The sequence below is a fragment of the Euwallacea fornicatus genome, chromosome 23, assembly GCF_040115645.1.
Source record: "Euwallacea fornicatus isolate EFF26 chromosome 23, ASM4011564v1, whole genome shotgun sequence".
Classification (NCBI taxonomy): Eukaryota; Metazoa; Arthropoda; class Insecta; order Coleoptera; family Curculionidae; genus Euwallacea; species Euwallacea fornicatus.
In genome coordinates, this window is record NC_089563.1 from 1,750,777 (window position 1) to 1,763,522 (window position 12,746).

The 12,746-nt window shown below is 37.0% G+C and overlaps 1 protein-coding gene across 1 annotated transcript in view; it reads right to left on the reverse strand.

The window, feature by feature from the left end:
- Nucleotides 1-12,257, reverse strand: part of LOC136346627 (uncharacterized) — a gene marked incomplete at its 5' end in the record, with an annotated part of 61,130 nt that extends 48,873 nt beyond the window's left edge. The window contains one exon of the mRNA XM_066295938.1: nucleotides 12,166-12,257. Coding sequence (XP_066152035.1) covers nucleotides 12,166-12,257 — 92 coding nt within the window. The remainder of the gene's footprint in view (nucleotides 1-12,165) is intronic.
- Nucleotides 12,258-12,746: the final 489 nt, after the last annotated feature.

Sequence of the window (12,746 nt, forward strand, 5' to 3'; positions counted from 1 at the left end):
AAAAAACTTTTCTTCATACATGTTTCCTTCAAAATTAAAAATAAAGGTTCTTTACTCACGAGCCATTTTCACAATTTTCGAAGCTCCCCCATATGAAATGAGGTATATACATTTTTTAAATTGCGTTTTGAGTTTTCAGGAACGCACAAGCTTTTACGAAAAATAAAATTTTCTGATAAATTTAAATGAAAAAATCCCATATAATGCCTACTTCTGCCGGTCTCTGTATGTGGAATGATCGAAATCAACAGAATTACTTCAAAGCCTCGTGTTATTTAAACTCATTATTTACAGAAATATCCATGAAAAAAAAATCATAATATATCTCTTCGTTTACGGCGTACCGCCGTTTTGAGATATAAATCTGAAGTTAACGTACCACATAAACAACCGTACACCATGTGAATTGATGGTACATTTTGTTGGTCCCCGAAATATCGTTAAGGTCAACGGGTCAATTGCACTACAAAACACGTTTTGAGGGATGTTCCGATTCTTTTAAGTGAATAAGCCACGATGAATTTTAATGATCTCTGCTTTTTAAGCAATTCTGGTTTTTAATGGTCGAATTACTAAAATTGAACTTTAATTTGATATTATGATGGCCTTTAAAGCGTTTTAGACCCGACGAAACTTTTAGCGTTAAGAGCTCTTAGAAAAAGAATTTCTTGGGGCTTTCTTAGACGTGAAAAATTGGATTAAAATTTGGCCTTCTTGTAGACAGTTAACCACAGACCTGTGGGGTAAATGCACCTTTCATCTTTCTGATTTTTTAAAAGCATTTTATAAGAATATTTAAGACTGACGTGAAAAGGAAATTAGAATGGCGCGAACTGTTACACTTCTAATGTCCCAAAATCCAGGAGCAACTTTGACACGTACAGATATCACCAGTGTACGTGGAAACATAGGAATTGTGCGAGTGGGAGAAGAACCGCATAAGGTTTCACGGTCCACCGACAGAGACGGACGAAGTGGGTGGAGAGGCGAGCGGTGACGCAGGCTGAGTCAGTTCATCGGACTTTCCCACTTCGATTTTTGCATTAGTAGGTATTGATTCTGCTACCTTCGTAGCGATGAAAATGTCTGAAAATGTCAGACGTCATACACAATAAATGACACACATCTTTATTCCCGTGGAAATCTCGGTCGAATAATTCACAAACCTCAGGTTACAGGAACCGCACCGTCAGCAACCTTCGTTATCGGCTTCCCCGTTTTTATTACAATCAGAACTGAGGAATAAATCATTTATACGGAACAAAATAATTCCATAGTTAAATATTAACGAGAATTTATTCAATTCAAATAAATAATTTATAGCAATTATCACAAGAACAAATTAATCACAAAACATAAAGGACAATAGTAACAAATAATAAACACTAATTATTCGGTATTTTGTACTCCTAATTAATTTATAGCAGAGAGCAAAAAGTGGCAGTGTAAATAAACAAATAAATAAACGATTAATCCATCAGTAAAACTTATATTAGCAACAATTCTGAAACGGTGAGAGATCTGATAGCACTGCGGTGACTCCGCTCGTTCGGTTGGCCCGTCTCGCCGACGTCTTCACTTGGATGTATGGAATAGTATATATTATAGGAATAGTATGAATTTTGTTATCTTCGCAGAGCTGTTTTTTTGTTAATATCGGAGCAAAAAGCAGCAGAAACGCTAAATAAGTGGATAACAAACGATTAATCCATCACTAGAACTTATATTAGCAAACATTTTGAAACCGTGAGGTACCTGGTAACACTGGACCGACTCCGCCTGCGTCACATGTAATTTGGTACATGTGCTGTTGTTTACCATCTTCTCAGCTCGATTTTAAAAATTCTCCTTCGAATCTATGTGGTAATTTCAACAACTTTCCTTCTGTGATCAGGCTCCATTTTTCCTTCCCAATTTTTTTTGCGGTGCGCGTTCGGCCCCTCAATTTTTGAAACTGGAATTCGTCGTTTAATTTAGAAACGTTTTTGCCTCTTTGACCTTTTGGGAAAATCACGTAAAAGGTACCCCAATTTTAACCTAATTTGTCCGCATTTGGAAGGCCTACACGAAAAACGTGTGGGCTTCGATTCTGATTAATAGAAAAACGTCTCATATCGCTTGACGTTTTCGGACGCAGCTTGAACACAGTCGTAGAAAGGGCAAAAAGGCAATAGATGAAAAATTATAAATCGAGTGAAGAACTTGTAATTCTGGAACGGAGCGTACTGTGGTGCCTGTTACAACTGTTTGGAGGTGGTGAAATGGCACCCGACCCCGAAGAAAGCACAGCTCCGTAGATTTCAGGAACCACTTTTACTCGTTCAGGTTCAGAACGCAAGGATGTGTGCAAAATTTAAACTCAGTAATTTTGTTATCTGAATTGTACTTTTCCACATTTGTTACCTTCGTGAGTAAAATGCTAAAAATTTCAAATCGACATCGAATGGGAATGTTCTGTATTCGCATGGTGTCAGTGGTATCCAAATGTCCCTTTTCGTCAAAGCTAAAAATAAATTGAAAACGTATAGGTGATTCGAACTAAAGAAGGTAGTCGTGCAGTTTAATTTGCACCACGCAGTGGCGTATCTACACCGTTGAGTCTTGTAAACGTATTATTTCGAGCACTTTAGGCCGGTACCAAATTTTTAGGGATTAAAAACTTCCTTCCAAAAAGGGCGTTTTGTGATGTTCTGCAACACGAGAAACCCATTTTGGGTAAATACCTCGCAGACTCTCCGGTTATCTAAATTCGCCCACCGAATTAAACCCAATAACGAGCCACCCAAACCGAATAGAGAGTGATTTATCATTCCCTAAACCTGAAATAATAAATTCCGTTACTTCGGAGAACAATCGATAAGAAGGCTTTAAAGCATCTCCGTTCAGCCTCGAACCGAAGAGATTAATAATGTTAATAGGAATGGCCGTTTATCCAGCTTAATCGATCATTTCCTCCATCCAAAAACTAATACATCACACGGCCGAGCCCCCTTCCCAGCAAAAGAGCCCGGGGCTGCGCCCCCTCTGTCGATTAGTTATCGTTGGAATTAATTTTACCACGTCGCTATGGCCTAGACCACCAATTTAGTTTCATAGTTTATGTTTTGTCGTTAGCACAGATCTATTTCCAACATGTTAATGCTGGTTGAAATTAAGTGTTTCGTATTGGTGCATATTCGGCATTTGCGATTCTCACACATTTGATATTTCAAACGTTAAAGCAGGTTATTATTCGATTAAATCCGAAGTTCGGAACAGGCCGTCCAGGAGTAACTTAAATCCGAGATTAACGCCCAGTTTCCCGGTATAGATTTATTAGTGCCAAGTTTATATAGAAGTTCCTAATCAGCAAATGGGATTAGATTCGTTTCGAAGTTGGATGTGCTGGTGTGGTCACAAATTGAGTTGTGAGGTTGCTGATGTATTTACAGAGTCGCGAATTTCAGTACTGTGTTATGTAACAAAGCACGAAAAAGGGTTTAGTTTCTCACGTGGAGACCTGCAAAAAATTGTGCTTTCATAGTAAAGTTGAAATATAATTCCGTAAAAATACGTATAGCGTAATTGCAGTAGCATTCTTGTCTTTACCCACCATCGCCGCAATGCACATATCGGGGATGACGTCAAAGTATCACATCAATGGGCCATAGCCGCATTTTAGTCACAAAATGACAAATCTATATCAAGTTTTTTTAATTAAGTATGTTTCTTCCGTTCGGGAATCTCCAGCAAAAATCAAATTCTTAGGGTTGAAGGGTCTTGCCAAAAGTAAACTTTTTTTTTTGTCGGAATATGAATAGAGTCCAGTGCGGTATCTTCAAATCCTTCAGGGACATCACCAAGTGCCTCGGGATCTTAGTTTGGAAGATTTTCTTTAGATTCTGATCTTCAAAATTTCCGTCGTTTTAGTTCGTCGGCTAGTTGAAAGCATCGCGGGTCCTTATAACAATTTGGGGATGAAAAGGGTCTCTGTCTGCAGAGACATTGAACACTAGTATCTTTTTAGAGAGACGTAACTGTAAATTAGTTCAGGTTAGAACAGGAAGAACGAAGAAATTCGATAAGTGTAGTCTTCAGAGTTACAAAAATGCTTCCTGAGATAGTCAGGTCGAAACATAGTTAATCACGGTCATAAAAACAAATATGAAAATGCGGGGTGCTGGATGCAGGTTAAAAGGTAAAATTAACCGACAGAGAAAGTTTTAATATACAGGGTATCTCTAAAAGATCTGTACAAAATTCTACCACAGATTTCTGAGGTCAAAACATGACGATTTAACCCAATTTACCTTAGTCCAAAAGTAGACGGTTTTCGAAATACAGGGCGTCAAAGTGAAAACAAAAAAAAGCAAAAAAATTCCTTTCTTGGTTGGTAATGCTGCTATCTACACAAAATGTCGTATCGGGCGGTTTTTGGGGATAAGAAATCAGAATCCGTTTACATTTTCGATGCACAATGTAGAGGGCGTTGTCAGCGCTCGATGAACCCTCTTTAAAAGGGCATAACTTTTTCGTCACCCGGTATAAAATTTATTTATGACTAAACTACATTTTTTAAGGAAAAAAGGTCTCTTGTTAAAAATCTCTACGAGGCTTCCTTCTTGAGATATTTGAAGCTTAAAGTTCGCTGCATGTCTTGAACAATAATTTTAACGTACTACATATCTATTCTTACAGTTGGATCGAAAAAAATCAAAACTTAAAAATAGCCCCGATTAAGTGGTGAAAGTTATTTGGAACATATTCAAAATACAATGCCAGAATTATTGGAAGATCTTCCTTTACAACTTCGGCAAGATATGTGGTTTATGCACGACAGTGCTCCGCCACATTTTACTATAAATGTGCGCAACTATTTAAATCAACAGTACCCACGAAGATGGATAGGTAGAGGAAATGATGCTCCGGTACCATGGCCACCGCGCTCACCGGATTTAACTCCGGTGGATTATTTTTTATGGGGGACTCTAAAGTCCATGGTATACTTCACGGCCATAAATAGTGAAGAGGAACTATGGGGATGAATTCCAAATGCAGTAAACATTTTAAAGAACAACGAAGAATTGATGAATAGTTACCAACCAAGAAATGAATTTTTTTGCTTTTTTTTGTTTTCACTTTGACGCCCTGTATTTCGAAAACCGTCTACTTTTGGACTAAGGTAAATTGGGTTAAATCGTCATGTTTTGACCTCAGAAATCTGTGGTAGAATTTTGTACAGACCTTTTAGAGGCATCCTGTATATTTAGATTTAAGAATTTTTTTTAATCATCAGCGAGAGGATATTTATCATAAAATATATTTATTCGAATATATTTTTCGCCAAATGTCCTCTATAAACACTTAAAATTGTGTTATTGTCCACTAAAAACTGTAACATGCAAAACGCGTTTTTACAGTAAAAACGGTCGTACAAACATTTCAGAAATTTTTCATATTTCAGAAGTTCGTCACTTTAAATCTCGGCATGATCCCTCACTGAGTTTTCGGATGTAGTTTGCAATGAATATCCTCAATAAAAAGTGAAATAATATTTTTCCACGTGAAAATGTGTGGCGCGCAATGAGCCGATTTAGAGGAAAAAATATCGTACATGTAATTGAATGACTGATACTCGTAGAATCAATTTTAATTTTTTTTCGAGCTTAATATACGTTATATTGAATTGCCTGAATGTTTAAATTCGACGGTTTTAATTTAGGTGTGATGTTAAATCAATTTCACGAGTTTTTCAAATAATACGATTTATAGGGAACTGTAAACATAAAAATTTACAGTGATTACTACATTTATAGCGATTGTGAAAGAAAGGCTTTCGACCTCTAAAACCGTTTCTAGAAAGAAAATCGCATAACGAACAGCTTATAAGGTCGAAAATTTTAATTTTCCATTTTGACTTATAACTTGTTCAATAATTCTTTTTATGCCCGAGGCGCCCTACGAATAAATCAACAAAATCAACTCGCATTTCAAATGTTAATAAAGTGTTCACGCTAGTTGATCATATTCATTTTCTCGATATTGTTATGAAACCTGCGTTCAACTCGTTATTTCGTATTTTAATTTAAGGTCGGTCGAGTAACTCCAGTGTTATGAAACGAGTTGTTTACTTTTCGATATCGAATATGATCTGCAATTCTCAAGTATGTAAAATAGCAGGGAATTCATTTGTGTAGTTAAACGTTTGTGTAGGAGAGAAGAAATGGGTGACAATTAGACGTTACAACCAGTATTATTGTCAAGTTATCAAGGGGAAAATGATTGAATTTCCAGTGGGTTCAACGACACCTCTTTAAGGGAAATTTACAGTGTGATACACAATTTTTTTCAGAGGTACATTCAAAGCTATTTATCGTTGTGAGTGTGTAACGATCGCTAGGAACGATTCTCTAATGCGCTTTATCGGCTTTCGAGTGGTTTAAGCTCTCAAAAGGTCATATTTTCTAAACTTTTAATAATCATTTGCATTGTTTGGAACGCTCAAACTGAAATGTTTTGCATAAAAACTCGGGTGTATTAAATGATTTTTTTAATTTGTTATTTATCGGAATTAATTGCCTATAGAAATACCAATTTATTTCAGTTTTCTAGTAATTTTTGAATATTATTTTCATATTTCTGCATAATATTTATACGGTTTCCGTAGTTAAAACTTTGCTTTTTCATATCCCGCAAATTAGGCGATATTATGAATATGGTACTCATTAAGTTTAATTTGCTTGCATTCCCTTTGCTTGTTTTTCGCAGTTTTCGGTTGATATAGAGAGTAATAGGAGCACGTCTTCAGTTCTTTTAAAAAAGGGTTATTAGCGCGATTCTCTCTAAATCGGACCAGTATGATTTTTTCATCACGACTCATTTGTAGTCTGACCAATATCGAATATTTTTCTTTGGGATTTTAACACATCTGTAGACTGTGAAGTTGGAATGAATTGATTCATATGGAAGTAAGTGTGTATGGATGATAAGGGCCAAATTATTAAGGCGCTGGGAAGGACAACTGTTGTACAAAGATCCTCTTGAAAGCATGTAGTTAATTCCTCGCGGCAAACTTGCCAGCGTTGCAGCAATTTATCCCTCAAACAATTTTTTATACTTCCAATGGGACAAAACTAGCCTGATTCAAATATTTCAAACTTTTAAACGATTTATAACTAAAATTGTTCATTCCCCATTGTATTGGAAATCAATTGAGTTATTCATAGCTCCACATTTATGAAATAGAAAATGTAAAATGTAAAAAAAAAAACTAAACTAGAAGCAGAACACGACGTATTTTTTATTAGATTATCAAACTCCCGGCCTCAATCGGTCTGTATTATTCCATTTGCCCTAAAATGAACTGCCCGTTTGGCAATATTTACCCATCGTCTGGTATCGTTAAAATATTCGTAGGCCGAAAATAAAACTCTCCGAGGCAGTCGCTGGCCTCAATACGGAGTATGCGCGTTAGTAATATTGATCCCTAGCCCTTCTATAAGCATACGGATCTAACTAAATATTTCGCGATATGCCATTATCAGAGAGAATTTGAATTAAATGCCCTTGGTTAAATATTGACCTACGAAATGAATTTTAATCTGTCGGAAATTGGGGAGATATTGCAGGAAGTTGTAGGACATAATGCAGTTACATGTACGTAAGCAACCCTTAGGGAGGATCTGTTCAATTACACTATGGCACGTATTCCCCGAAGTTAGTCGGCGTCATCCCTTCGAAGGCATAACAAGTTCCCTAACTGCTAAACAAGCTCAAGACGCAAATAGAGTTAATGGTCTATGGACCCGATGATATTGGATAATCTGACGGGAGTTTGGGACACCAACGGAATTAACAAGGCACCATTGCGACTGGAGCCCGAAATTCGCAAATCCGCCCTTAATCTATTGTTTTACGGAAATATGAGCCCCCATGGGACAACAAACACTCGTAGATCATGTCCGATGAGCCGATAAAAAATCGTCCCTACGACTGAGCCGATGCGAACAAATCACGCCGTTCACATTGTTTTCACGTGCTGGAAACTTTTAACATATCACCTGTATTAGAAAAGCATATTTTATTCAGGAGTTGGGCGAGGAAATATTGGACGGGATCAGTGAATTGTCTCCGATAGATTTTATCGAAGTTGGGATCGTGTGTGTGAGCAGAATTTTCATCTTTGCACCGTGACTAGTAATCCTGATACGAACGAATTAAATTTTAAATATAAAATTTTTCTTCTAGGTGTGACGTGACCGAGTTGTAATTGCGACTCACCAGGAAAGGATTTCTATCAAAATTGAGAACTGTCACAATGCGGCAACTCCGGTTGGCCCGCTGAAGATGACTTAACCTTTGGAAAACTACTTTTCTCTATTTTGTATCCATATTTGGGACGCCAAAACTCCTCTTTTTCACATACAACACGTCGTGTATTACTCTACACAGTGGATTTGTTGCTCACCAAAATTACTTTACCTGCAGAAATCCCTATCCTATCTGTCCTACTGTTCGAATTATCTGAGTGTTAATAAGAGCACGTTTTCAACGTTTGTTAAAGGGATATTTTGATATAATTCGCTTCAAGTCCGGGAAACTAGTTTTTACCCATGGGACACCCCCAATGTTATTGAATACTGCGAACGTGGCAATTATAAGGGCCATTTTACAACTTCCCTAGCGGTTTTCCAGGAACTTACGACGTAAATGCACAACGGAATGGTTTTTGGTCAGTTAAAGGATCCGTAGGTGCACTTTAACTGCAGACAACTTGAGCCGATTTACTCAACATACACAGTAGTGTAGTGAAAATCACGTGACCTTTCAGTCACGTCGCAGGCTTCGTATAAGCGCCGATGCCCCATCTTTTCAAAATTAGTATGTTGCGGGAATTTGCCAGGAACAACCTCCTCACGCCGACTGTCTAAGGACTCGGCCATTGTACCAATAATCACGATCACAACGCCGCTCCTAAATAACCAGAAGCTTTGTTCCGTCTCTAGAAAGAACAGATTTTCATCGCAAAAATTGATGAATAAAGAAAACAAGTATTTAAAACGCAAATGACAACAAAAGTTATCGAAAAGCGACCCGTTCGGAATATCAGCTATCGGGACGACCAGGAAACGTCAACGGATTAAGCGGCAACCGCGCAACGAGAAACAATGTTGTGTTTAGACATTCAAATAAATCTTTATCCCTTTTTTAGCATATCAAATGTACGTGACTTCATTTTACGTATGGCGATTCCGAATCGTCACATATTGCGCCGTGAATAAAAATATCACGCGGAGATTGCAGATCTCCTTAAGAGTTCGACCTGGGTCACGTTAGTTAACCGGAATCGACTTCAAGAAACCTGCACTGACTTGATCGTTTAAATCACAATTTTCTTATGATTTCAAGTTCGAACTGAGCTTAACCATCAGAAATTGTTTTGACAGGCAGTCGACTACTGTCAGAATTCTCGCTTGTACAAACATGTAAAAGTTTTTAGGCGCCGTCGCACTGGCACTGATAATCCTTACCAATAAACGTGTGAGAAATAGTCGGAAAACTGGCGCTGGCGTCGATAACTATGTGTAAACCTTTGTTTAAGCGGGGTCGACGTGTGCATACCTTATTGGCCCCAATCTCGAGCAGCTACTGGCGTTTAAAAATTCATGTGCCTTTATAACCATGACTACACACATATATATATATATACAGTGTGACCCACGTAAGAGCGGGACACCCTTGTAAAATTTTTATTTGTGGTCCGATTTTGATTATTTTTTTTGTATGTTGTAAAGCATCAAAAACTCTAGTTTGTGAGAAGTTCTTATTATGCTCACTTAAAATCGAAGACCCACTTTGCTTCTTTTTCATACCGAAAATTCAAGAAAAGACATTAGGGATTTTTTTATTTTAAAATTAACTATTATAACATCTTTAGAATAATTCAAAATGGTTGTAACTCAAATTTCGTTGAAAAATATTGATTAATAAAAAAGTTATTGAATAATTAAATTTGATCCACTTTAGAGCAGGAGACCCCTGTAAAATATTCAATCATTTAATGTGGAAAAAATTGTAGCAAAAAGATATTTACTTGATTTTAAAAAGCGTTTGCTTCGATTAAGCCACCGTTCAACTGGATACATTTCTCGTATCTTCTTCTAGTATTCCGCATTACTTTCCTAAGAGATAGGAGAGTTATCTCTTCACAGGCGCGTCTCGCCCTCACGCACAGTTCTTCTCTATTTCTGGGGCGGTTTTTATATACTTTTTGCCCAAGAGTATCCCACAAAAAAAAATCTAATGGGGTTAGATCGGGCGATCTGGGTGGCCATTGTATTAATGGACTATTCCGTCAGATCCATTGGTTAGGAAAGTTTGTATTTAACTATATATATATATATTAAACATTGGCACCACTTGAGTAGCGTCAGTGTATGACTACCGGACCGTTGAAGTACACAGATAAACTGGCGTTAATAATTCGTACCAATATAAATTTAATGTTGATTTAAGTGGGCCATTTTGGCATCAATAATTATACTGGCACTGGCGCTGAAAACCATGCATATCTAAAGCCTGCTTAACATTTCTATTAGAATGAATTGTTGGCGCCCAGTTACGACCGTTTCAAAATTTACGTGTTTGTACATAGATACAAAAATACAGACGTTGATCAACTGGCGCCGACGATTTATGCACGTGTAAGCCCTATTTTATACAAGAAATATGTAAACACGGGGTATTTACAAACATATTGCGATATTGCCAATGCAGGGGGTCCGAAAAGTTCGTATAATAAATTTTAGGGGTTAGAGAGAAGATTAAAATAACGTGAATTTTCCGCATAAAAAAATCCTAGCGGCCTTCGTTATTCGCTCTTAAGTTAAGAAGTTAAAGAAAACTATTTTTGCTGCAACTGTTGAGCAATCATCATGGTGACGACGAAAGTCGAACGTTTTAAATAACTCACAGTCGTGCTTATTTCCATATGTAAACAGCTGTTTCCTACGTCTTCCTTATGCGGGAAAAGTGAAAATTTCTCATTTAGGCTCATTCATTTTTTTGAACGAGTTGCCGAAATCGGAGTATTTTTCCATAATTTGACTCTTCCATAATTTTTCTATAAAAAAGGTATATTTTGCCGTAATTGATATTTTTTGCCGTTAGTGAGAAAATTGCATTTTATTGTCAACGTGCACCATACACGCCAACAATTTGAAATTAAGTAAAATAGCACTTTATCATTAAAAAAAAAAATGGTATGTATTACAGCTAAAGTTATCGAGAATTAATATGAGCATCTTGGACTGCAACCCAGCAGCTTCGACAGCATTACCTTCTGCAAGTCCGAACATTAGATGCATATCTGCATACTCCTCGTTGCTAAACTCCAAGATATTATTGTATTAAAATATCTCATGATGGCATTGAATATTGACGTAAACATCTTTGAAAACTTTAGCTGTAAAATACACCGTTTTATTTTAATAATAAATTGCTATTTTATCTGATTTTGAGTTGTTGGAATGTGTGATGCATGTCGATAATAAAATGCGATTTTCTCACAAGCGGTACAGTATATCGGTTATAGCAAAATATACAGTTTTTGTAGAAAATTTATAAAAGAATCGAGCTGGAAAAAATATTGATTTTGTCATTTCACAGAAAAAACGAGCAAGCCTAAATGAGAAATTTTAACTTCCCCTGTTTAAAGGAGACCTGGGAAGCACCTGTTTACGTATGAAAATAAGCACGGCTACGAGTTATTTAAACTTTACCTCAACTTTCATTGCCACCATGATAACTGTTTAAAAGTTACAAGAAAAAAATTACTTTAGCACTTTCAGAGCGAATAATTCGGCAACGAAGACCGCTAGGAATCTTTTTAGTATAAAGTACCAACGTTATTTTAGCTTTCTCCATAACTACTAAAATTTATGGCATCACCTTTCGGGACACACTGTATATCTACACAGATCTGGTGTACAAATTGCTTCTTATCGAGCCATGCTGGTAGGTGTAATTTAGTTTTGTACCTCTGTAGCTTCCAAAAAATTTTGATTTCGTCGTAGCTCTCGTTATTAAATTTTCATCGGATGAATTCGTCACCGGCAAAACTAAGATTCCAGAGAATCACGAACTAATTCCATTCGTTACATCACTATTATGGATAAAATTTCATACCTGTGTCGGTCGCCGTGGTGATCCGTGATGGCGGCGCCAGGTCGAGAGGGGGGTTGCAACCCCCCGACCCCGCCTACCACATTGCAATTCCTTCAGTGCCCCTGAAACCCAGGAAATTGTTCACATATTTTTTAAAAAAATAACGAAGTTGCTGCAATTACCAGTGTCAGCGCCAATGCATCTCCGATAATCCCTCAGCGAACTCACTCGAAGCCACTATTGCACATTCAGTTCACCACAAACACTGAAGTCACTAAACCCTGAAAAAGAAAATAATAAGAATTATACATGAATTTTCACTTTTTCGGATGAAAACGTTTGTATAAGAATGGATGAAGAGGGTGTAGGTCATCATCAAGGATAGTTTAATCAATGTTCATTTAACCAGGGGTGAATTATTATCGGAGGATCACTTAATCGGTGACCGTTTAAGTAGGGCAAAATTGGCATTGAGCCTTTCCAATGAACATGGGAATAACTTGCTAGAACTACCTAAGAGAAGATGAAAAAAAATTATTAGGAAGCACTCGAGCCGCGCAATTATGATACACGTATCTGAAGGTATTCTCTTCTTAACTGAG